General features: G+C 46.6%; 1 protein-coding gene across 19 annotated transcripts in view; it reads right to left on the bottom strand.

Moving 5' to 3' along the window:
- Nucleotides 1-26,373, bottom strand: part of LOC105496495 (zinc finger MYND-type containing 8) — a 149,032-nt gene that overhangs the window by 6,674 nt on the left and 115,985 nt on the right. For 13 of the 19 annotated variants that reach the window (XM_011766973.2, XM_011766982.2, XM_024797515.2 and 10 more), the window contains 7 exons: nt 23,072-23,452; nt 20,584-20,774; nt 13,605-13,685; nt 11,082-11,160; nt 8,228-8,467; nt 5,582-5,742; nt 4,533-4,599 (listed from right to left, as the gene is read on the bottom strand). In XM_011766973.2, coding sequence (XP_011765275.2) covers nt 4,533-4,599; nt 5,582-5,742; nt 8,228-8,467; nt 11,082-11,160; nt 13,605-13,685; nt 20,584-20,774; nt 23,072-23,452 — 1,200 coding nt within the window. The remainder of the gene's footprint in view (nt 1-4,532; nt 4,600-5,581; nt 5,743-8,227; nt 8,468-11,081; nt 11,161-13,604; nt 13,686-20,583; nt 20,775-23,071; nt 23,453-26,373) is intronic. The other 6 variants (XM_011766987.2, XM_011766994.2, XM_011766993.2 and 3 more) reach the window with 2 other exon arrangements.

Below are 26,373 nucleotides of genomic sequence, written 5' to 3'. Positions count from 1 at the left end.
ACTTGTAGATGAGGATATTTAAGTGCCTAGGAAGAAAAGCAGTACAGAGTGAGAAATTTGGCTACAACAAAGGATGCAGATGCCTTTGAATGGCAGGAGAGAAGGACACAGCACACCTTGCAGAGGGCAGAGGAGCAGCCCTGAGCACCCAGGGATGGTGATGCAGGGAGAGATGCAGAGAGGTCCAAAACAGAGCAGAAAACTTGAGAAATGGCCAGTATGGATGATGGAAAATCCTGAAAAGGAAAAAAAAAAAAAAAAACTTGGATTACAGCACAGGCCTCTGGCCAGGCTCGGTGGCTCATGCCTGTAATCCCAGCACTTTGGGAAGCCAAGGTGGGTGAATCATTTGAGGTCAGGAGTTCAAGACCAGCCTGGCCAACACAGTGAAACCTTGTCTCTATTAAAAATACAAAAAATTAGTTGGGCATGGTGATGCACACCTGTAATCCCTGCTACTCAGAAGGCTGAGGCAGGAGATCGCTGGAATTGAGGAGGCAGAGGTTGAGGTGAGCCGAGATCATGCCACTCCACTCCAGCCTGGGCAACAGAGCGAAGTCTCTGTCTCCAAAAAAAAAAAGGAACACGGGGCCGGGCGCGATGGCTCAAGCTTGTAATCCCAGCACTTTGGGAGGCCAAGGCACGTGGATCACCTGAGGTCAGGAGTTCAAGACCAGACTGGCCAACATGGTGAAACCCCATCTCTACTAAAAATACAAAATTAGCCGGGCACGGTGGTGCACACCTATAATCCCAGCTACTCGGGAGGCTGAGGGAGGAGAATCATTTGAACCCAGGAGGTGGAGGCTGCAGTGAGCCGAGATCATGCCACTGCACTCCAGCCTGGGCAACAGAGTGAAGACTCTGTCTCAAAAAAATAAAATAAAAAAAGAACACAGCTCTCCGAGGACAAAAAGTATTGATAAAAGAAAAACAGATATTGGAAAGATGACCAGGCAGAAGAGAATCTTTGCTTCTGAGGTCAGTGACCCAGATTTGCATGTGTGATGAGATGAGTTTGTGTTCTTGTATATCAGTCTCCAGTTAAGCACTGAGGCTCAGGTGCAGGTAAATCAAAAGTGGAAAGCTGGGGTTGTTCTAAGGTGGGGTTTTGCCAGATGGACATGTTAGGAAAACATTCCGGGCCTGGGAGATTGGGTTGTATTAGCAAGGGTACTGCATGGCAATTAAGCTGGGTAGGAGCTGGGTAAGGAGGTAGGAAGGAGGGAGGTATATAAACAAGAGAGTTAGTAGATTTGGATGAGGAAAAAAAGGCCACATCTGCACCCTGACGTTTCCCAGAGATCAGTGCCTTATTAGTAGAGCCAGACACAAGTGCCATTACTCAGCCATTTTTGAGTTACAAAAGCAATTTTATAGGGGTCCACCTAAGTATACCTGACATATGGTTGCAAGCACGAGTCTGGATTGCAAAGCTCAGTTAGTTACATATGGTTGCAAAGCTCAGTCCTTGTTAAAAAGAGAATCAAGAAATATGAGAGATGCTAAAGACATCTCAGCATCAAACTGAGCCTGTTAGAAGGGGAAGTGAAGAGGGAATTGCTTTTTCAATAGGTGGTTCTGTCATATTTAAAGCCAAGTTCATATCTCCCTAAAGTCAGCTCATGTTACTCCCTCTGGCTGTGCCCCCAAATCCCACTCACCTTTCAAAGCATGAGTCTGGCGAGATCTGAACTTAAGTCTTGGCTCTCACAATTACTCATTGAGTTACTTGGGCATCTGAGTTAACACATCTGGACCTCAACTTGCTCATCTGTATAATGGAAATACTAACTATGTTCTCACGGACATTGGGAAGAAACATGATACGGTGTGTAAGTGCTTCATGCTGTTCAGTAGCACCAACAGCTGCTCTTCTGACTTCCTCTGAAACTCCACGGAGACAGGGATTTATCTGCCTTGTTCAGAAAAACTGCCCCTTCCTACCCCCTGCTGGCCCCTCTCTTCCTCCCACCATTTACTGGGGCTTCTTGCCTCCTCTCCTTTCCGCTCCCTGGGATAGTGTGCCTCAGGTCAGGAGTCAGCAAACTATGGCCAGCTCAATGCCTGTTTTTGCAATTCAGGTTTCACTGGCACAGGGCATACATTTGTTTACATATTATCTAAGTCTACTTTCACACTACAATGGCAGGGTGAGCAGCTAGGACAGGGACCATGTGGCCTGCAAAGCCTAAAATACTTACTAAATAGCCCTCTACAGAAAAAATTCCTTGACCCTGGTCTAGGTAATACTCCTCCAGCCCAGAATGGAATACAATGCCTCTCCCAACTACTTTCCTGTACGCCACCCTCCTGAGGCCAATGGACTCCTGCCAGATTCATCCCACCACAGCATCATTCATCTTCTCGGATGCCATATCGATCAAGCCACTTTGAGGCTCCAAACCCTTAACAGTGCCCCTCTGTCTGAAACAGTGTTTCCCTAACTTGGAGCTTCCTCACACCACCTGTGCCATTCCGACACATCCATAGTCCTCTTACATATTGCTTAGTTCAAGTTTTTATTTTAAACTTCTATAACTTAGGTCAATAAATAAACTTTTCTTGTTAGCCAACAAAAAGCACAAAACCAATAAAATCTGCTGTCAAAGGCAACTCCAAAAATGAATGTAATGAAAACCTTAAATTAAAAGTTCAGTGTTTCCCTAACTTGGAGCTTCCTCACACCACCTGTGCCATTCTGACACATCCATAGTCCTCTTACATATTGCTTAGTTCAAGTTTTTATTTTAAACTTCTATAACTTAGGTCAATAAATAAACTTTTATTGTTAGCCAACAAAAAGCACAAAACCAAAAAAATCTGCTGTCAAAGGCAACTCCAAAAATGAATGTAATGAAAACCTTAAATTAAAAGTTCTAGGGTGGGGAGCATGCTGCTAAAATCTCGAGTCTGCTCAGTCTTTGTTAAAAAGAGAATCAGGAAATATGAGAGATGCTAAAGACATCTTAGCACTAAACTGAGCCTGTTACAAGGGGAAGTGAAGAGGGAGTTGCTTTTTCAATAGGTGATTCAGTCATATTTAATGCCAAGTTCATATCCTCCCTCCTAAAGCAAGCTCGTATTACTCCCTCTGACTGTGCCCCCAAATCCCACCCAACTTTCAAGGCCTAGCCCCTTCAGGAAAGCGTTCCCAACCCCCTAACAATGGACATCACTTCTTCCTCCATGCACTCAATATGCAGAAGTGAAATGAAATGTTTGCTTTTCAGCTCAAGAGAATCATCAGTGGCTCATGCCAGTAATCCCAGCACTTCCGGAGGCTGAGGCGGGAGGATCACCTGAGGTCAACAGATCAAGACCAACCTAGCCAACATGGCAAAACACCATCTATACAGTTTTTTTTTTACTCTGTCTCCCAGGTTAGAGTGCAGTGGCACGATCTCGGCTCACTGCAACCTCCACCTCCCAGGTTCTCCTGCTTCAGTCTCCCAAGTAGCTGGGATTACAGGCGCATGTCACCACGCCCACCTAATTTTTGTATTTTTAATAGAGACAGGGTTTCACCATGTTGGTCAGGCTGGTCTCGAACTCTTGACCTTGTGATCTGCCCACCTCAGCCTCCCAAAGTGCTGGGATTACAGGTATGAGCCACGGCGCCCAGCCTACAAAACATTTTTTTAAAAATTAGCCTGATGTGGAGGTGTGTGCCTATAGTCCCAGCTACATGGGAGGCTGAGGCAGGAGAATCACTTGAGCATGGGAGGCGGAGGTTGCACTGAGCTGAGATCACGCTACTGCGGTCCAGCCTGGGCGACAGAGTGAGACTCTGTCTCAAAACATCAATCAATCAATCAATCAATCAGCAAGCAGAAAGGTACTGGAGCTGCGGTGCCAGGCAAAAACCTTGAATGAAATAAAACTGTCTTCCACCAGGAAGGCACCTTCTCTGAACCCTTATGGAATGACCCAAAACTGCTTTAAGAAAGTGCAAGAAAAAGATTCTTTGGGCTAGGGAAGGAAGACAGCTCAAACTCCACAGAAGAAAAACCCTAGATGTCAAGTCTCAGAAAATTTCCCCAAATCTGCCTGTCAGGTTATTTTCCAAAAGGAAAGGATTTTACAGAAAGATCATCCACCTGAGTACTGCCTTCAATTCTCAAAGGTTTGAGTGCCTTCATCGACCATATGCAAGTGTTAGAACCTCAGAATAAAATCTTACACAGTGTCATTTACCATGCTCATTTCCCTGAGAGAAAAAAAAACTCCCCAATTCAAATGCACTTCTTCTACCCTACCCCAGGTCAGCAACAGAGGCCTCTGTCCAAATGGAGTTTTATGTGGATCCCAGTAAATACAACAGGTAATACCAATCAGTTTGAAGAGGTACCTGAAAGTTAACATGCTCAGCTACCCACTCACCCCCACTGACCCACCCCAGGCACCTCTAAGGATCCATGATCATTTGGAAACCATTGGAATAAACTCTTCAAATTCTCCCTGACAAAATGGCTCCCCATCTGCCCATCTGAAATGTGAAAGCACCGTTCGCCCACCAGGGGGCAACATACCAGAGCCTTGGTTGGAGCCTAAGAGAATGGAGGAGGGCGTCTCTCTGGAGCCAGAAAGGTCAAGGGTCTAGAAATACAAAAAGAAAAAGATGGACTCAAGGCACTGAGGCTAATGTCGCCCCCACAGGGAAATCCAGGGAGTCATGGGGGTGCTCATCGCTGCCCCCAAAGCATCTCAGTGCCCTCTGCCTGGCACGGTCAGGTGGGAGTGATGGGCACAGGGCGGCCAGGTGGCCAAACCCCGGGTGCCATTTCCCACACTGAACAGGCTGGAACACAGCACCAGGGTGGCCCCTCATTCTACCCTAGAACATCCACTGTTTCCTAACCTCCACTCACTAACAGACTCCCCTCCAGATTTTTGCCATATCTAAGAAGAGAGTTCAAACTTCTATCAGTCTGCTTTTAATTCATGCTAGCCTCTGACTAGCTAATACTATCAGTTAAACCAATGTGTTTTAACTGACAGTCTAACGATTTATCTTTTTCCTAACATGCACTGAAATAGACGAACAATGACTAAAAATGTAAACAACTATATACTCATGAAAATAGTCTTCGCATACCACCGATGTCACATACATATACATCACACCCTGGCAAACAAGGAGGTGAAACCTTCGTGGCCCAATGTGGCGGCCACTAGCCACATGTGGCTACTGAAATCTCAATTAGTTAAAATTAAATAAAATTGTAAAATACAGTCCTGGGTCACACTGGCTGCATTTCAAGTGCTCAAAAGCTGCATGTGGCTAGCTGCTACCATTCTGGGTGGGAGGTATAGGACATTTCCATCATCGCAGAAAGTCTTCCTGGGCGACACTACTCTACACTTTGAGGGCCCCAGGGGAAAGTACTAGGGAGCAGTTGCCAGGTCCTACACACACCAGCTCAGGCTCCATGTTCCCACACATCCACTGGAAATTCTGGCACACTGTTACGACAAGCTTCCCAAAACATGCAACTTTCAGGGCGGCAGACAGGGGGTCCTAAGTCCACTTGGCACAAAGGGTAGATGTCACTAGCCAAAGGCACAGGGGGATCCTCACCGAGCCACTGTCCTTGCTTTTCTCAGTGGATGTCTCCTTCTCTTTGGAGGCGCTGGCCGTTTCTGAAGGTGCTGACTGTGTGCTCGAGGAGCTCCCCTGGGATGACTTATTTAGTGTTTCTGTGTTCGCCTCAGCATCCGCTTCCTGCTGAGGAGCAGTAGCTGGGGACAAAGGAGAAAGAGATGCCACATATACACAGAGTATGATGAGTTTGAAACATGCATGGAGCCCCGCCCTGCACCCAGTGGCACCCAAGGCTCAGCCCCACCCAGGGCACAAAAGTGTAGGCTCAAGGGGGCCGGATTGCCAGAGTTTTCCAGAAGCTGGAATTCCAAATTTTAACATAAACATGCTGAAACGGAGTCTCGCTCTGTCACCCAGGCTGGAGTGCAGAGGCATGATCTCGGCTCACAGCAATCTCTGTCTCCCGGGTTCAAGTGATTCTCCTGTCTCAGCCTCCCAAGTAGCTAGGACTCAGGTGCACACCACCACGTCCGGCTAATTTTTGTATTTTTAGTAGAGATGGGGTTACATCATGTTGGTCAAGTTGGTCTTGAACTCCTGACCTCAGGTGATCCACCTACCTCAGCCTCCCAAAGTGCTGGGATTATAGGTTTGAGCCACCGCGCCTAGCCAACACGTTGATTTTTAATGGTTAGCAATTCAAGTTTTATTAAATCATTCTGGGAACAAACAAAGCCCATCAACAAGAGCCAACCTGTAACTGCCAATTTAGGGTTACTCTATTTAGTAATTTCTAGGTGGAGACCTGTATTTTTAGCCCCAGGGGCTTGCTTCCTTCTAAGGTGGGACAGGAAAACCACATGAAAGGCGACACGCTGTCAGAGGCCCAGAGCATCTGGAGATGGCAGAAACTTGGACACATAGAAAAACAGGGCATTGGGGAGGAATTTAGGAAGAACAGATGTAATTATATCACAAAAAAAGGAAAGCCGAAGGACATTTTGGCCATCTTGGCAAAACAGCAAAAGGCTTATCAGACACATTCCAGAACGTAGGGAAACCACAAAGAGACTTTACTCCAGTGAGAGACCAAAAGTCTCTACAAAGAAGACGTCTCCCTAAAGACTAAAGAACAGGGCAAGGTATGCTCCAATAATGCCTTTTAAAAAATAATTAAAAAACAGACAGATTTGTCTAGAGCAAGAGCTGGCAAGCTAGTGCTGCCTGTTTTATTTGCAGACAGCCACATCCATCCATTTACATATCATCTACGTCCATCTATTTACATATCATCTAAGACTGCTTCTGCACTGCAACAGCAGAGTTAAGTAGTAGCAACAGAAACCACATGGTGTACAAAGCCTAAAATATTCACTCTCGCCCTTCACAGAAAAGGTTTACTAACCCCTGGTCAAGCTCACCCTTGAGTCATTTACGTACCATCTTGCAAATTTTGCCAATCTGTAGACATACTACCTTATTGTATTATTTATGTGACACTTGAAATTCTTTAAAATGGAAGCGTTTAATTCCAACCATACAAAGCTAGTACCATTTGCCACAAATTAAAGCTAATTGTAAAAAATCACCTATTGGCTGGGAATGGTGGCTCACGCCTATAATCCCAATACTTTGAGAGGTAAACGCGGGCAGATCACTTGAGGTCAGGAGTTCAAGACCCAGCCCGGCCAACATGGCGAAATTCCGTCTCTACTAAAAATACAAAAATTAGCTGGGCATGGTGACGTGTGCCTGTAATACCAGCCACTCGGGAGGCGGAGGCAGAAGAATTACTTGAACCCAAGAGGCGGGGTTGCAGGGAGCCGAGATCACACCATTGCATTCCAGCTTGGGGGACAAGAGCAAAACTCTGTCTCAAAATAATAATAATTTATAAAATATTATTGATGCCGGGCGCAGTGGCTCACGCCTGTAATCCCAACACTTTGGGACGCCGAGGTGGGCGGATCACCTGAGGTCAGGAGTTCAAGACCAGCCTGACCAACATGGAGAAACCCCGTCTCTACTAAAAATACAAAAAATCAGCCGGGCGTGGTGGCTTATTCCTATAATCCCAGCTACTCGGGAGGCTGAGGCAGGAGAATCACTTGAACCCAGGAGGCGGAGGTTGCAGTGAGCCAAGATCACACCACTGCACTCCAGCCTGGGCAACAAGAGTGAAACTCGGTCTCCAAATAAAAAAGAATTGATAAATTCTAACTAGATAGTGCTTCCTCGTGGAAGCTGTAGGCCTAGGGACTGCTTGTTCTATGTTGGAAAGGGTAATTACAAATATTACAGCAGTGTCAAAGACAGGTTAGTTCCATACCAACACTTTTTACTTAACAAAGAAATTGGGAATCCATATTGTCTAAAGCCACAAGTCCATTACCGCCAAAAAAACCACAGTGTCTCAACTTCAGCACTACTGACATTTTAGGCCTGAGAAGAGATCAAGGGTTCTGCAAAAATCAAAGGTTCAAAATGTCCCTGGCTCAAGTCTTAGCTATGAGCCTGCATGCTGCTCTCCTATGTGTAAGACACACAGTTGTTTTTGAGTGAAAGTGATCAGAAACCAGGCAACCTCCCTTGTCAATTAGCCCTGAGACCCTGAGGTCCACAGGGGAGACCAATGCCCAGCCACTGCAGCCCAGGATGGGAGGCAGTCCCACAGTGCATTACCTGACTGGGTGCAGGACTTCATGTGCTCAGGCCAGTGGGCTTGCTGGCAGGGGTAGTCACAGTAGCTGGTGTTCCAACAGCAGTAAAAGATGGCCTCCTTCTTGCAGTTGGCACACCACTGCTTCTTCTTGGTCTCATCCACTGCCTGCTGCTTCTCCAGCTCCAGCTGCTTCTTCACCTCGGCGATGAGCCGGTCCCGCTCCTGCTCCAGGCTCTGCCGCATCTCCGCCATGGTCAGCTCTGGTGGAGGAGGGGAAGGAACACTGCTCATCACCTGACCCCAGCCCGGGCTGTGGGGCTATTCCTGCCCCCAGATTCAGGCAGATGTGGGTGCAAGACCTGGCTGGGAGAAGCCCTGGCTGTGTGCCCATGGGCAATAACCTAGCCCGAGTCTTCATCTGTAAATAGGGCATTCATCATAGCGACCAGATGGTGCTGCCTGTTGAGAGTGGACATGAGGCGCCCAGTGTGGAGATAACTGCAGCCCCAGAGGATTTTCAACACCAGACTACATTCTGGGAATTCCTCAAAGTAACCCTTGAAACAACTGCCACCAAAACTCACTTTCCATCCTATTATTCATTAACATAACCGTTTCCCCCCTATCAATCTATACCTATATAGCACCCACTACATGGAGGCACTGTTCTAAGAACTTCATAAATATTAACTCAAGTAACCCTCATCCTAATAATCCTACGGGGTAAGTACTACTATTCTACCTCTTTCACAGATGAGGAAACTGAGGCACACAGCTAGCTGGGCCTAGAACTCAGGCATGCTTTCTTGTAGGCATCTCGTGGCACTGGATCCAGATGGGACTGTGGTTGAAGATTATACTAACAGGACAACTATGAACCTACTCAGTCTACCAAGATTTCTCTAATTTTACTTCAGTAAGTCCACTGGTAATTCATTTAGGAGTGACCTGCAGGCTGTAATAAAAGAAAAATAGGCCGGGTGCGGTGGCTCATGCCTATAATCCCAGCACTTTGGGAGGGCAAGGCAGATGGATCATCTGAGGTCAAGAGTTCGAGACCAGCCTGGCCAACATGGTGAAACCCTGTCTCTGCTAAAAATACAAAAATTAGCTGGGTGCAGCGGTGAGTGCCTATAATCCCAGCTACTTGGGAGGCCGAGGCAGGAGAATTGCTTGAACCCAGGAGGTGGAGGTTGCAGTGAGCTGAGATCATGCCACTGCACTCCAGCCCAGGCAACAAGAGTGAAACTCCATTGACAAGAGAGGGAAAGGGACAGAAGGGGAGGGGAGGGGAGAGGAGGGAAGGGAAATGGTCCCTCAATTCTTTCAAATACTCTTCCTGAACTTTATAAAAGAAAATTAACCCCTCATAAAGAAGTTAACTACTTGTGGCCAGACAGAACCTTTGAGTCAATCAAACTACCTTTAACTATGGGCCTGCAAACCATAGCTAACTTTTGGCCAGCCCACAGGTAATTTTTTCAAATGTATAGTCAACATATAAAAAGAAAAGGATTTTATGAAAGTAAGATTCCCTGATTTTATTAGAAAAACAAGAAGTGGTGGCAGGGGCGGTGGATCACATCCATAATCCCAGCACTTTGGGAGGCCAAGGTGGGTGGATCGCTTGAGGCCAGGAGTTTGAGACCAGCCTGGCCAACATGCTGAAACCCCGTCTCTACTAAAAGTACAAAACTTAGCCAGACATGGTGGCGCACACTTGTAATTCCAGACACTCGGGAGGCTGAGGCAGGAGAATCACTTGAACCTGGGAGGCAGAGGCTGCAGTGAGCTGAGATTACATCACTCTACTCCAGCACGGGAAACAAGAGTGAGACTCTGTCTTTAAAAAAAAAAAAGGAAAACGAGAAGAAGCAACAACACCCAAATACGCGTCCAGAAAGAATGAACCAAGGGCTCCTCTCCAGGGGGCTCTGAAAGGATTCATGTCTGTGACTTCGATGCAGATCACAGGTGAGCAGGTAGGCGCATCTGGGCATGGGTCCTCAACCTAAGAGTTCCGCTGCTGCCAGCAGCCCATCTGATGCTATGTGAGGATCTGAAGCAATCACTCCTACCTTTGGGGAAAAGCTTATCTATACAGAATGATGAGCCAAAACATCTGTCAATCTAATCCAGGGACCAATAAAGTATTTTTCTCCACACTGAACAGTGCACGGGAAGCATCCAGATATTGTTAAAGGGCCCGGCATTCAATGATGAACAGGGTGAAGAGTGCCCAGACTTGAACTGTGGCCATGTCACTTTGAATAACTTCCTCAACATGGCAGTTTCCTCCCTTGAAAACTGGGGATATATCCACAGCATGCAGAGTGTGAAAAAAAGAAAAGGAAAACCAGGGGTATAACAGATCCCTTTATCACAACAGTTTGTGTGATGAAATTAGTTAAGTTCACTGCAGCCTCAACTTTTCTCAGGTTCAAGTGATCCTCCTTCCTCAGCCTCCCAAGCAGCTGGGACCACAGGAGCGTACCACCAGGCCCAGCTAATGGCTTAAAATTTTGTGTAGAGATGGGGCTTCGCCAGATTACCAAGGCTGGCCTTGAACTTCTGGGCTCAGGTGATCCTCCCATTTGGGCCTCCCAAAGGGCTGGAATTACAGTGTGAGCTGACCAACCCTCATTATTTTATTGTTGAGGCTGGTGTTCTGAACAGAGGAAAGGGGGGGTCCCACCAACACCCGCTCTTATACCTGGTTTCTCCAGGCCAGACTCTCAGGATTCTGTGGTCTCCTACAAGTCATACAATCCTAGCCTAGTTTTAACTGCACTCACATCTGGGCTTGACTCCAGAGGTACAAACAAGTTCACACACAAAACCCTCCTCAGTCCAGACCAATGTGTCAGGCCTTACCCAAGTTGTGTTTCATTTCGGAGAGCTCTTGCTGGTGCAGCCACTGGAGCTTCTCTATCTCGATCCTCAGTCTGCGAATCTGGAAGAGGGACAGCGAGCATCTTCAAAAGCTGTCTCATGCAGTTCACCAGCAGGTTTCAGAAGCTCAACCATGGCTGGCTGTGAGGGGTACGGGAATCATGCTAACCTTCCCACAACTATAGTTCAGAGAGGTGAGTACTAGTGAGTGAACCCAAATTTACCAGAAACACTGGTTCAGAAAACCAAGTATAAACAGGCCATTGATTCCAAGAAATACTGGCACGAGGGAAAGCCACTTAAAGTGACAAGAACCAGACTTTCATATAAATAATATAGTAAGGGTTTGATTAGGATTTTGGTCTATAAATATGAAACAAATACAAAGATAACTGGATTTTCACTCTTACATAACAACATTTAGGTGGTGCGATCCACACTTATTCACCTGAAATTCCAAAGCCTGACATCTCTGAAAACCAAAGGGTATTTCTGGGCAGGGGTGGTGTGGCTTTGGGGCCAAACTCATTTTGAAGGGAAAATAAACTCGACCTGATCTGATAGGAAACTAACTAAACGGTGTTTCGGCCAGGTGTGGTGGCTCACACCTGTAATGCTAGTACTTTGGGAGGCCAAGGTAGGCAGATCACCAGAGGTCAGGAGTTCAAGGCAAGCCTGGCCAACATGGAGAAACCCTATCTCTACTAAAAATACAAAAATTAGCCGGGCATGGCGTCGCACGCCTGTAATCCCAGCTCTTGGGAGGCTGAGGCACGAGAATCATTTGAACCCGGGAGGCGGAGGTTGCAGTGAGCCAAAATAATGCCACTGCGCTGCAACCTGGGTGACTCTGTCTCAAAAAAAAAAAATAATTAATTTAAAAAATAATAATAAACAGTGTTTAATTATCACAGTAGTTCTCAACCGGGGCAATTTCGAGTACTCTCCCCTGTCATGAGAACATCTGGAGTCATTTGTGGTTGTCACAGTTGAGCAGTGTTGCTGGCATCTGTGTGTAGAGGCCAGGGATGCTGCTCAACATCCTACAATGCACAGGACAGCCCCACAACAGAAAAGTACCTGGTGCAAACGTCAGTATAGCTAAGGCTGAGAAAACATCATTTATTCACGTAGTGTGAACAATCACATTTCATTGCAGAAATGGTGTCTCTAATTGTGGGGGGTTGCATATTACCTCTCTAAAATCCAAAAAACTTCTGGCATACATCCAGACCCAAGGTTTCAGGTGAGATATTATGAACCCGTATTTTCAACCACACACCAATTCTTACGATGTATACAAACAAGAATGAAGTTGTTTCTAAAGCATTATTTTTTCCCTTCTTCTTTGATGTCTGAAGCATAATCATAAAGGTCATATTTGCAAAACTATTAAGGGGATTCATTGATTTTTCTTGGGGCCTCTCTTAAATCTTTGTATTCACAATGTTTTCTGTTTAAGGAACCACAAGGTTGCCTTCCTGAAGATCTTCTCCTCTTCATCTGAGCACCAGCCTAATGCTGCCAAGTCCTAAAAGGTCAATAGCTCTGCAAAGGATTCCCACAGTTCTCCAACATCACCTTAGATGACCTCTATAAGTCCTGCCACTTGTCATTTCATCTGATAACCTGTTTGTATCTGGCCCACACTGTACCATCCACAGACAACCGGGAAGTGGCCCACTCTCCAAGCCCTGATAGGGAATTAGCCTAAAGGGGAAGTTCAGGGAGGTATATTTTTATAGGTGGACACTTTATAAGTGGATAGCTTAATTTTTTTTTTTTTTCTCCTTAAGAGACAGGGTCTCATTCTGTCTCCCCGGCTGGAGTATAGTGGCACAATCACAACTTACTGTAGCCTCAAACTCCTAGGCTCAGGCAATCCTCCTGCCTCAGCTTCCTACAGAACACACCACCATCTCCTGCTTGTTTTTTTTTAATTTTTGTAGAAATGGGTTTCACTATGTTATGCAGGCTGGTCTCAAACTCCTAGCCTCAAGCAATCCTCAGGATTCCCAAAGTGCTGGGATTACCACAACTTCCCAAAGCACTGGGATTACAGCCACCACACCCAGCCAATGAAATGTCTTAACCACTTTCTTCTCTACGCAATTACATAATTATGGAGACTCCAGTACACAAAGTATTGAACAACTAGAAGCACTTGTATTAAAAAGTCCAAACTTACAGAGAAGATTCAGGAGCCAGTTTTACATGAAGCAAAAAGAACTGGTGTCCAGTTTCACCAGTAGGTTAACTGAAGCTCTGGTTTTGGCTGTTTTATTAGAAATGAATTGATCACACAAAGCAGGGCATGTCTCCACAGCCCCAGCTGACTGGCTAAAAGAAAAAATACCCTCATCGACAATCACAATCAGTAGAGCCAGCTTAGTGACCAAGTCAGGATCCAAGAGGGGTTTCCAGAGAAGCTTCTCCAGGGTATCACCTTCAAAGCAGCCCATAAAACACTCTTAGCAAATAAGGAATTCATGTGTCACCTCTGACCTCAGCTATTGTGCTTCCAGTAGTGTTTTTAGAAAGATCGTTGTATATTTCTGTCATTGTTCCTTTTATTGCGTCCATCATCTGAAAGATAAAAACAGAAACAATTCAGCTGATCACTTCTTGGAGGCTTTTCCTGGAGACAAATACCTAAAATCTATCTGTATAAAGCAGAGGTTCTCAACTCAGAGCAATTTTGTCCCACATGAGACACTGGGCATTTCTGGTTGTCGTGACAGGTGCAGGAGCGAGGAGAAGGGGCTGCTACTGGCATCTGGAGGGTGGAGGCAGGGACACTGCTAAACTTCCTACCTAAACCATGCTAAATGCACACAAGGACCCCGCACAAAAAACAAAAACCTTTTGAGTCCAAAATCACCAGCACTGAGGTTAAGAAACCCCAATATTAACAGGGTAAAAATTTCCAAGAAATTTCATGTATTGCATTGTGGTGCCACTTCATAACCATAAAGCTAGTTTCCATACCCACATAAAGCTAGTTTCTATACCACAGTTTGGCTGAAACTGGAGAGGCCAAATTTGGCCCCCAGATGTGTGGTGTTTTTTTTTTTTCGTTTGTTTTTGGTTTTTTTGTTTTTAAGGGAAGTCTCACTCTGTCGCCCAGGCTGGAGTGCAGTGGCGTGATTTTGGCTCACTGCTACCTCTGCCTCCCGGTTCAAGCGATTCTCCCGCCTCAGCCTCCCAAGTAGCTGGGATTACAGGCGCACACCACCACGCCCAGCGATTTTTTTTTTTTTTTATTTTTAGTAGAGACAGGGTTTCACCATTTGGTCAGGCTGGTCTTGAACACCTGACCCTCAAGTAATCCACCCAACTCGGCCTCCCAAAGTGCTGAAGCCACCGTGCCCAACCCCCAGATGTCTTTTATTTGGCCAGCACGGTAGGTTCAAGAGAGGGATTACTGTTTTAGTTTTCATTATTTCCCCTTAAAAAACCAGCACCGTTTTACTGAGGTATAAGCATATACTACACCATTCATTCATTTAAAGTATACAATTCAATGGCTTTTAATACCTCAGAGTTGTGTATCTATCACCACAATCATTTCACAACATTTTCATTATCCCGTAAAGAAAATCCCACTCCAGGCCGGGCGCAGTGGCTGAAGCCTGTAATCCCAGCACTTTGGGAGGCCGAGACGGGCAGATCACCAGGTCAGGAGATAGAGACCATCCTGGCTAACACGGTGAAAACCCGTCTCTACTAAAAAATACAAAAAACTAGCCGGGCGAGGTGGCGGGTGCCTGCAGTCCCAGCTACTCGGGAGGCTGAGGCAGGAGAATGGCGTAAACCCGGGAGGCGGAGCTTGCAGTGAGCTGAGATCCGGCCACTGCACTGCAGCCTGGGCGACAGAGTGAGACTCCGTCTCAAAAACAAAAAAAAGAAAGAAAATCCCATTCCCCCCAGCCTTAGTCTTCACTTCCCGGTATCCCATCCCCCCTCCCCCAGCCACTGACAACCACTGATCTGCCTTCTGCCTCTCCACATTTGCTCAGGCTGCACATTTCATATAAATGGAATCACACAACTCAAGGTCCTCTGTGATTCACGCATCCGTGCTGCAGCAGGCAGCGGAACTTCATTCCTTTTTATAGTCCATTTTATAGATATGGCTGGTTTGGCATTTTAATGCCTTCAGTCAAGACATTGTCTTTGCAGTTCATTTCCCATATTCTTTTTCTTTAACTATCTGACCCTTGAAGGCATCAGCCAGTTGGTGACATCAGCTAAGGTCCATGCAGCAGGCACCCAGGGATTTTCTGACTATGTTCGTAGGATGAATTTCTCTTCTACCTCCCACCTGCCAGCTGACCCTTCCCCCATCACAGCAGAAAGAGGAGGGGACAAGAGATCAGGCTCTGTCTCAGGCCCGGCTTGACTGGTATGAAGCCTCTCCAGCGCCTTCTAGATGCCCCAATTCAGGGAGAAGGCGGGACAAAGAGCAGCCTCGTATCTGATGCCTCACTATCCATGGCCTCTAAGCCTCGGTTTCCCCACAAAAAAACAAGAACTGCATGCCCCCCGGTAGGGTGTGCACGAGGATTAAATGAAAAAAACCACGCAAGGACTGTGTCTCGTTACCTGCCATGGAGCAGGTGTTCATAAAGAAAATACCCATTCATCTTATTTTTAAAGAAAAAGATATTCATACAAGTATGCAATTGCGTAATTGCTGCCAAGCCCCAAAATAGTAGGCCCAAATTTGCCGCAAAATGGAGTAAAATGAATAAAACCTCTGTTGAGATTTCCACGCTCAGCTTGCTGTGGAGTCCACACCAGGCCACTGTCAGTGAAAACACTGTGCACTTTCCACAGCTTTGCAGCCTCCTGCACTTGCCTCCTTGCTGTGTTGCACCCACCGTGTCCATTTTAAAAATTACAACTAAATGGCTTTACAAGAAAACTTTAGAAAGTGGGCGAAATTCAATACATCGCTAATGCAATGGTCACATTCCATTTCAAAGATATCATGCATTCGTGGACTGCCTTTTACTCTAAACTTCCAAATATAGCAAAGACTTCAACATCAGTAAAGAACACCACTCTGCCAAAACACACAGAACTGCGTCTTCCACTCCAGGTCACCTCAGAGACAGGAAAAGTTTATCGGCTCCCAAAAAATGTCACTGTGTTCATTTTTTTTAACTTCAAAGAAAACACCTATCAAAAAAATCATTCCTGGACAGGCACGGTGGCTCATGCCTATAATCCCAGCACTTTTGGGAGGCCAAGGCAGGTGAATCACCTGAGGTCAGGAGTTCAAGATCAGCCCGGCCAACATGGTGAAACCTCATCTCTACTAAAAATACAAAATTAGCCGGGTAAGACGCCATCTCTTAAAAAAAAATTTTTTTTAACAATTTTTTAAAGAACAAAGGGGATGCAGAAGGTAACAGAATTAAAATGGTTGCAGGAGCTGAGAAAACAGCCTTCCTGCAAACCACTAATCAGATCCACTCAGCAGACCTCAGCTTTCCCATTCATGAGCAACAGCTGGGACCAAATCAAAGGAAGGTGATATAAGGACAACTTAAGGTAGAACAAGAGATCATTCAGGCAAAACCAGACACCTACTTAAATCACTAACGAGAAAATTACCCCCTTTCAATTCTCTAATAATCCTACAGAATCCTACAGATCGCTTTAGCAAGAAGTCTCAGTTTGGTACTGTTAGGCCTTGAACACTTTCGTGACAACCTCCCCCGTGTTTTGTTTTGTTTTGTTTTGACACAGAGTCTCGCTCTGTTGCCCAGGCTGGAGTGAAGTGGCGCAATCTCGGCTCACTGCAACCTCCACCCCTTGGGTTCAAGCAATTCTCCTGCTTCAGCCTCCTGAGTAGCTGGGTTTATAAGTGCCTGCCACCACGCCAGGCCAATTTTTGTATTTTTTAGTAGAGATGGGGTTTCACCATGTTGGCCAGGCTAGTCTTGAACTCCTGACCTTAGGTGATCCACCCGCTTGGGCCTTCCAAAGTGCTAGGATTCCAGGCGTGAGCCACTGCACCAGGCCTTTTATTTTTCTTTTTTTTTTTTTGAGACACAGTCCCGCTCTGTCCACCCAGGCTGGAGTGCAATGGTGCAATCGGAGCTCGCTGCAGCTTCAAACTTCTGGGCTCAAGTAATCCTCCCATCTCAGCCTCCCGAATAGCTGAGACTACTGGCACATGCCACCATGCCCAGCTAATTTTTTTTATTTGTAAAGACATGACATGATCTCCATGTCTTGCTCAGGTTGGTCTTAAACTCCTGGCCTCAAACGATCCTCCCACTTGAGCCTTCCAAAGTGCTGTGGTTACAGCCACTGGCTCAAACAGCCACACTGAATCCTAAGAGCAGTTGCTTATAAAAGTCGTGTGGCAACAGTTTGTGGCATGAACATTTGTGATCAGCAGGCTTGTTTGAAATGCACAAAGCGGCCGGGCGCGGTGGCTCAAGCCTGTAATCCCAGCACTTTGGGAGGCCGAGACGGGCGGATCACAAGGTCAGGAGATCGAGACCATCCTGGCTAACATGGTGAAACCCTGTCTCTACTAAAAATACAAAAAACTAGCCGGGCGAGGTGGCGGGCACCTGTAGTCCCAGCTACTCCGGAGGCTGAGGCAGGAGAATGGCGTGAACCCGGGAGGCGGAGCTTGCAGTGAGCTGAGACCCGGCCACTGCACTCCAGCCTGGGCGACAGAGCGAGACTCCGTCTCAAAAAAAAAAAAAAAAAAAAGAAATGCACAAAGCAACTCAAAGCCAGGTTAAGTGCACGCTGTCTAGGGCCTGGCTGCTATCATTCAAAGTCCAGCTTGGCCGTTCACTAGTCTGTGACCCTAGACACACTGTGTAGCATCACTGGGCTTCAGTTTTCTCATCTATAAAATTGGGGTGATAACAGTACCTACACTTCATCAATTTGTCAAGAAGACTGAGTAAGTAACATAAAAAAGTGCTTAGGACAGCATCTAGCCCAGAGTAAATACTATGCAGACATATTGCTACCTTATGTGGTGGGAAGGCTGCCGATGATCCCAACCTAGTACTATTTTGTGCCCATCTGTAATCCCCTCCCTCTGACCTAGCAACTTGCTTCTAATCAATGGAATACAGCAAAGGTAATGGGGTGTCACTTCTGTGATTGGCCTAAGTAAGCCTGTGACTTCTGTCTTGCCAGCAGGCTCTCTCCATTGCTGGCTTTTGAGACAGAGTTTCGCTTTGTCGCCCAGGCAGGAGTGCAGTGGCACAATCTCGGCTCACTGCAATCTCCACCTCCCAGGTTCAAGCAAGTCTTGTGTACCAGCCTCCTGAGTAGCTGGGACCATAGGCGCACACCATCATGCCAGGCTGATTTTTTGTATTTTAGTAGAGACGGGGTTTCACCATGTTACCCACGCTGGTCTTGTACTCCTGAGCTCATGCAATCCACCCACCTCGGCCTCCCAAAGTGCTGGGATTATAGGTGTGAGCCACCGTGCCCAGTCTCCATTGCTGGTTTCGATGAAGCAAGTTGCCATGCTGGGGAGGCCCACATGGCAGGGAACTGAGGGTGGCCCAGACCACCAGCCCTCAAGGAAGTGAATCTTGCCAGTCACCACCTAAATGACCTGGAGAGTGGATCCCAGTTGAGCCTTTGTGTGAGTCCCAAACCCTTGCAGACACCACGACTGCAACTGCAAGAGATCCTGAAGCGGAGAGCCCTGTGGAGCCGGGCCCAGATTCCTGACCCACAAACACTGTAGGATAATAAAGGTGTGTGCTGTTTAAAGTTGCTAAGTTTTGTGGAAATTTGTTCTGTAGCAATAGATAACAATTACACCTACACAGAAGCAACAAAAAGAAACATGACCAATGAAAACTCATTTGGGTAAAAAAAAAAATTCGTATATATTTCTCTCACCATTGAGAATTTAAAAAGATTCCTCTTCCCTTAACTCAATATAATAAAGCTTATTCTTTATCAGTAAGACTATAAGAATTTTAGAAATAGGCTGGGTGTGGTGGCTCACACCTGTAATCCCAACGCTTTGGGAGGCCTAGGCAGGAAGATCAGAAGTTTGAGGCCAGGAGTTTGAGACCAGCCTGGGCAACAAAATGAGACCCTGTTTGCATTTTTAAAAGAGAAAGAATTCTAGAAACAACCATCCTCAATTATTTTCATCCATTCTCTCTGAAAACTAGAACTGTTTACTCATCAGTATTAATAATCTACTCATCAGTAAAGAGTAAATTATTACCTACTTAGTAATTTACTAAATAATCTCAGTAGATTATAAATCAATAGCTATTGTTAAGTTATTGATAATAACTGAGGCCAATAAAAATAAAGCCCAACTATGTGTTAAGCACTTACTGCATGCCAGGCACTGTTCTAGGCCTTGGCAGTAAGCAAAACAGACCAAAATCCCTGCCTTTGCGGAGCTGACATTCTGATGGTTATTATTACTAATGTGGTCTAATGACAAGGTACACAGTACATCAGTCCAGGGCACTCTCACATGACGCTGAGAACCGCAGATGGTATCTACCTGAATTCAACAATGACCATAAAAGCACTTGGCAGGCCGGCCGTGGTGGCTCACACTTGTAATCCCAGCACTTTGAGAGGCCGAGGTGGGTGGATCACCCGAGGTCAGGAGTTTGAGACCAGCCTGGCCAATATGGCGAAACCCCATCTGTACTTTAAAAATACAAAGATTAGCCAGGCATGGTGGCACATGCCTGTAGTCCCAGCTACTTGGGAGGCTGAGGCAGGAGAATTGCTTGAACCCAGGAGGCGGAGGTTGCAGTGAGACAAGATCGTGCCACTGCACTCCAGCCTGGGCAACAGAGTGAGACTCCATCTCAAAAAAAAAAAAAAAAGCACTTGGCAAATTAAGAGAAAAAAAGAAGGGGCCTGTGCTGAGACAGTGACCATGAGTTTGCCCACAACAGGCAATCCTGCCCACCAGGCCACTTAATAGGGACTGTGCCCCAGAGGGCAGGAGAAGAGGGAGAGGGGGTCCCCTCGGTCCCCCTCCTCATCCATCTTGATTCCTGGAAAAATTAAAGTGTGGGCATTTCACCTTGCCAGTCTCATGTTTAAGACTCTGTCACTTCTGCTCTACATGCAAAGCTCTAAATGCAAACCAAACCCCTGGTCAGTTGTTCACTGAAGGATCAGTCATGTGTTCCAGTGCCTTAATAAGTGACTTGAATTCTCGAAGGTAATTCTGATTATATGTCATTTGCACTTCATAAACTGACTTTAGAATCTAAGCCCACTTGGATTAAGATTCAGTCCATTCCAATGTTTCTCTGTTAGACCCAAATGAAAGAATGTGGTCTTGGAGATTCTGTTTAAAAAATAAAAAGGGTCTTCCTTCCTAAACACTCCCTAAAGCCTACGAGGTTAAGACGCTCATGCTTCCCCTTGCAAGGCCAAGGTTCTGGCAACCTGCCAGATGCCTGCCGTCTCTGCGGCAGCTCTCCCATCCACTCACTTTGCTAGTATACTTGGCAATATCAGCGGCGACATCGGCTGAGGCGGTGGCGATGGGCAGGTCAGCGTTCACTGAGGACACAAGGGTGCTCGTGGACCCCGAGCTGGTGACCAGGGGCGATGACTGTGTGCTGGTCACCAGGGTGATGGTGGACGTGGACGGGCTCTGTGTGATCTCCTTCTGCTGGACAGCTAGGAAGGCAAAGCATCCTGATTATCCCACGTGGGAAGGACCCGTCCCAGCATAGAGCTGTGGTGTAGAAGCAAAGCCCCTAATATACATCCTGAGAACTTTTCTACTTTTAAATGACAAAGATGCTCCCCTTGACCAAACTCTATCCAGGTTTCTCGACTAGGCCCTAACCTTGGCCTGGAAAGACTTGAGCAAACACTGACAGTTTCTAAGAGCTCAAGAGTGCATGCTAGGATGACCCCAACCCCCACTTAAAGCACCTGCCTGGGAAAACTCAATGCTGGCAAAAGAACTGACAGTTTTCTTCCAACCAACACCGGAAGACAGGACTTCAGCATCCCAGTCTCTATGGGAGAGTAGGGGCCCAACTTCATGAAGTGCCCGTTAGCAAATCGAGATGGGTTTCACAAAGACCAACCCCTCATCTTGCTTCTGTGATGTTTAACTTCAACGACTTGCTCCCATCCCTACTCCCTCATTCTCCCTTTAAAATGCCCAGTCACCTCTGTACAAATCAAAGTTAATTTCAGTTTATGTTAGACTCTTGCCCCATTACAGTAGTGTATTACCGATTTAAATCTGTCTTTACCCTTTTAACTAGGCCCTACTTTGGTGTAAGACTATCTGAAGCAATGAGCCTCTTTTTGGCAGCACTCTTTTTTGGTTTTTTTTGTTTGTTTGTTTCTCTGGTTGTTTTTTTTTTTGAGACAGTCTCACTCTGTTGCCCAGACTGGAATGCAATGGCGCAATCTTAGCTCACCGCGACCTCCACCTCCAAGATTCAAGGGATTCTCACACCTCAGCCTCCTGAGTAGCTGGAGTTACAGGCATGTGCCCAGCTAGTTTTATGTTTTCTTTTCCATTTTAGTAGAGATGGGGTTTCACCATGTTGGCCGGGCTGGTCTTGAACTCCTGGCCTCAAGTGATCTGCCTGTCTTGGCCTCCCAAAGTGCTGGGATTAGAGACATGAGCCACCGCGCCCAACCCTCTTCTTGGTAGCAATTAAACTCCCCTGGGGAAGCCTCCTGCTTACGAGATATGAAGACAGAAGACAGGAAGCAGCAATCCCAATCTCAAATATCCTAGACTTGGCTTTGCCCCACCAACTTTTTAAACAGCAAGATTACTCCAACTGTACTCTCAATTTTGCCTGGCCAATTTTTCAGGACCCACTCCCTTGCCATCTTTGAAGTGTTTCACTGGGGACCAATTCAAGACCTGGCCACCTTTCAACCTCACGTCCTGCTGCTCACGAACCCCACTCACAGGGGCGCACTCACTATGAGCTTCCGTTGAAGAACCCAGCCTTTGAGGATCTAGATGCAGGTTTCCTGATAGAAAGAGATCTACATCAATGCTCACAAAAGCCAGACAAACTGGTATCAACCAGTCAGATCAGCACTGTGTTTGGCCTAATTTCAGCTCCAGATGGAGCCTCCTGTAGGGCTGGTGGGAGTTCTGATTCTGCAACTTCAGCAAGTGGTTCTCGAGGCTGGCTCATCTTTTGTGCGTGACGAATTTCCAGTTACTAAGGTAACCTTCGCTATCAACTTCTCGCACTGTACTTTTTCCAAAATAATTCCAAGAGGTTCCCTCATGTGTACAAGGAAATTTATACAAAGATATTCACTGCAGCACTGCTCACAGTGGAAAAAAAACTGAAAGCAACCTAAATACCCATCAGGAGGGGAATGCTTTAAACTATGGAATACTACGCAGCAGTCCGAAAGAACAAGGCAGGGCTGTATGTGCTGACATGGATGGACCTCCAAAACATGCTAATGGGTGGGGAAAAAAAAAAAAAAGCAAGTATGGTACCATTTTTACGTTTTAAAAAAGAAAAAAAAGGGGGAAAAAGGACTAATTTTATGGCATCATATACATGACACGCACATATATACATACAGATATGTATATATACATATACATGCATACATGCATAGAAAAGCCTTTACAACGGTTGATACTGGTCACTGTGGAAGGGAGAGAATGAAATGGAAGGTAAACGGGACAATAAACTTTTATGTAAAACTTTCTGCCCCCCTTTTAAGGAGAATATATGCATGTATAATTTATAAAATGAACAAAAAAACTTTTCGAAAGTAAAAAAGCAAGTAGCAAAACACTTTTTAAAAATAATGCCAAATGAAATGTTCAAGGCCTTCAAGATACAATGGCCAGGAAACAAACGAGAACTAAAAAAAAAAAAAAAAAAACAAGAGAGCAATGACTTTCTCCTGTCGATGTGGCAAAATGGGAGCGGGCGCCACGGAGAACAGAAGGGGAGGCTCGGTACCTTTCACAGCCTGTCTGGTCTGATATCTCGTCCCCTGGGAAGACTGAGGCTGCTGCTGCTGGTTTTGCTGCTGCTGCTGCTGCTGCTGACGCTGCATCTTCTGCATGTGCCACTTTTGGGAGGACGTTTGAAACTTACTTGATGAGTTCCACACGACCCGCTGCACGGCCGGGGCAGTCTCCTTCGGTAAAAGCGGCCTCTGCTTTTTCACCGGGCTTCCTGTGGTGGCGGGGGCCGGGGCCGTGACGGTGACCGTGGAGGACGTGCTGGTGGTAGCTGTGGCGCCAGCCGCGGGAGTTTGCGCGGAAGAGCGGGTGAGCACCGGCGTTTCCGGGGGAGACTGGCTGCCCGCCGTCGTGGATGGTGGAGCTTTACCTACAACTAGCCAATGCATGAAGAAAAAACAAACAAAAACCGCGATTTCACTCAGGTTCGCCTGCAGGGTCTTGACGCCAGCAAGTTCTGGGTAAAACCTACGAAAGCCAGGAAAGCCGAACCAATTCGACGTGCCACGCACACCGCGCTGGAGGAGTACAGTCTCACCTAACGCTGAGGCCACTTCTGCTGCGTCTTCCGTCTCCACGAGCACCGGCCTCCTTTACTGAGCGCCGGCTCACATCTGAGATACAAGTCAACACCTCTGGGGGCCAATGAGGCAAACAAGACCCGGCTCCTATGCTCAAGCTCCCCTACACCTAGTGGACAACGCAGTGGGCGAACAGATTCAATCTATGTTCACACCCTTTTCGCAAAGTTAAAATCTAGTTGGCACCTTGAGAGAGGCCCAGCGGAAGTGAATCGAGAGATGAACAGAAATTCTTTGGCTAGAGAAGGTAGAAAGCAATACTCCAAAGAACCAGATGGCCTCCTAATGGTCAAAGAAGTAAGTAACACTCAATCACCCAGAAAGAAAAGCATTCTTTTTATCTCTTCTGATTCCCTCCAGGACAAAGTCTGAAGGCGGTACTGATAGCCATGACAATACCAGGAACATAAATTCTGCCCCAAGGCCAGAACCTTCCCCCAACGTAATGGTACTGATCTAGGATTGAGTAGCATTGGTTTTGATTGGATTTATTCCTGCACCAGCTTTTATGTATACTGTGCGCTACTGTTCTTATTGGGTGGTGTTCAAGTCTAAAATGAGTTTTATACTTGCAGATGGTTTTTTCAGGGGGAATTTTTTTAATAAAAAAATAAATTGAGGCCAAGCATGGTGGCTCACGCCTGTAATCCCAGCAATTCGGGAGGCTGAGGCAGGCGGATCACCTGAGGTCAGGATTTTGAGACTAGCCTGACCAACATGGCAAAATCCCGTCTCTACTAAAAATAAAAAAACTTAGCCAGGCGTGGTGGTGCACTTGGGAAACTGAGGCAGAACTGCTTGAACCCGGGAGGCGGAAGTTGCAGTGAGCCGAGATCACACCACTGCACTCCAGCCTGTGAGGCAGAGTGAATGAAACTCCTTCTCAAAAAACATCACTAATAGGCTGGGCCCAGTGGCTCATGCCTGTAATACCAACACTTTGGGAGGCTGAGGTGGGTGGATCACAAGGTCAGGAGTTCGAGACCAGCCTGGCCAACATAGTGAAACCCCGTCTCTACTGAAAATACAAAAATTAGCCAGGTATGATGGCACATGCCTGTAATCCCAGCTACTCGGGAGCCTGAGGCAGAAGAATTGCTTGAACCCGGGACGCGGAGGTTGCAGGGAGCCAAGACCATGCCATTGCACTCCAGCCTGGGTGACAAGGTGAGACTCTGTCTCAAAATAATAATAAATGAAAAATAAATAAAGAGTTTATTTTATTTTATTTATTGAGATGGAATCTCACTCTGTTGCCCAGGCTGAAGTGCAGTGGCACTATCTTGGCTCACTGCAACCTCCGCCCTCTGAGTTCAAGCGATTCTCCTGCCTCAGCCTCCTGAGTACCTGGGATACAGGTGCCTGCCGCTGCGCCCAGCTAATTTTTTTTATTTTTAGTAGAGACGGGGTTTCACCATCTTGGCCAGGCTGATCTTGAACTCCTGACCTCATGACCACCCACTTCGGCCTCCCAAAGTGCTGGAATTACAGGCGTGAGCCACCGTGCCCGGCCTATTTTATTTTATTTTTTAAAGAGAGAGAGTTTTGCTATATCACCCAGGCTGGGCTCAAGTGAGCCACTTCAGCCTCCCGAGTAGCTGGGACTATATGGGACGTGCTACCGTGTCCCGTTTTAAATGTGCTTAATTATATGTTTAAAGAATGAGATTCTTGGCCTGGTGCAGTGGCTCACACCTGTAATCCCAGCACTTTGGGAGGCCGAAGCGGGCAGATCACGAGGTCAGGAGTTTGAGACCAGCCTGGCCAACATGGTGATACCCCATCTCTATTAAAGATACAAAAAATTAGCCGGGTGTGGTGGTGTGTGCCTATAATCCCAGCTACTCGGGAGGCTGAGGCAGGAGAATCGCTTGAACCCAGGAGGCAGAGGTTGCAGTGAGCCAAAACCACCCCATTGCACTCCAGCCTCGGTGACGGGGCGAGACTCCATCTCAAAAAAAAAAAAAACACAGATTCTTTAAATAAAAATATTAAGTCAAAAATTATACAAGCAGGACTTGAGAACGGGAAAGACAATGAATGTGAATGACTCAAGTTTGAAAAATACTGCCATATGGAGTATGTCATCTTGGAAGAGCTGGGCTGGTAAGGAATAAAGGGTAGGATTTCAACAGGCGGAAAGTGAGAATCTAGAGGGAACAGCATCAGCCAAGATATGTGTAGGAACAGAAAGCATTTGGGTAAGTGAGGGCAGGCAAGGAGGAGGGGCTGGAAGGCAGGTTAGAGCCAGAAGCACTCAGCAGCAGGTAGAGGGGATGACCACATGGGTGCTTATTTGTAAAGGTGGCTCAGTTATGGATGCACAGGCCTCAGCCCCCGGTTAGGTGAGCCTGTGCTCCAGAGAGGATATCTGGGGAACACACACCACACCCAGGTACAAGCTAGCACCCCTGATCTTGGACTATGCTCCCTGACATCAAACTCCTTTAAATAAGGATTATGTCTGTCTTTTTTATTTATTTTTTTTGAGACGGAGTCTCACTCTGTTGCCCAGGCTGGAGTGCAGTGGCGCGATCTCGGCTCACTGCAAGCTCTGCCTCCCTGGTTCACACCACTCTCCTGCCTCAGCCTCCAGAGTAGCTGGGACTACAGGTGCCCGCCAACACACCCGGCTAATTTTTTGTATTCTCAGTAGAGGCAGGGTTTCACTGTGTTAGCCAGGATGGTCTTGATCTCCTGACCTCGTGATCCGCCT

This window comes from Macaca nemestrina, chromosome 15 (genome assembly GCF_043159975.1).
Source record: "Macaca nemestrina isolate mMacNem1 chromosome 15, mMacNem.hap1, whole genome shotgun sequence".
Classification (NCBI taxonomy): domain Eukaryota; kingdom Metazoa; phylum Chordata; class Mammalia; order Primates; family Cercopithecidae; genus Macaca; species Macaca nemestrina.
Note: the sequence above shows the minus strand (reverse complement) of the source record. Positions and strands in the feature narration are given on the sequence as shown.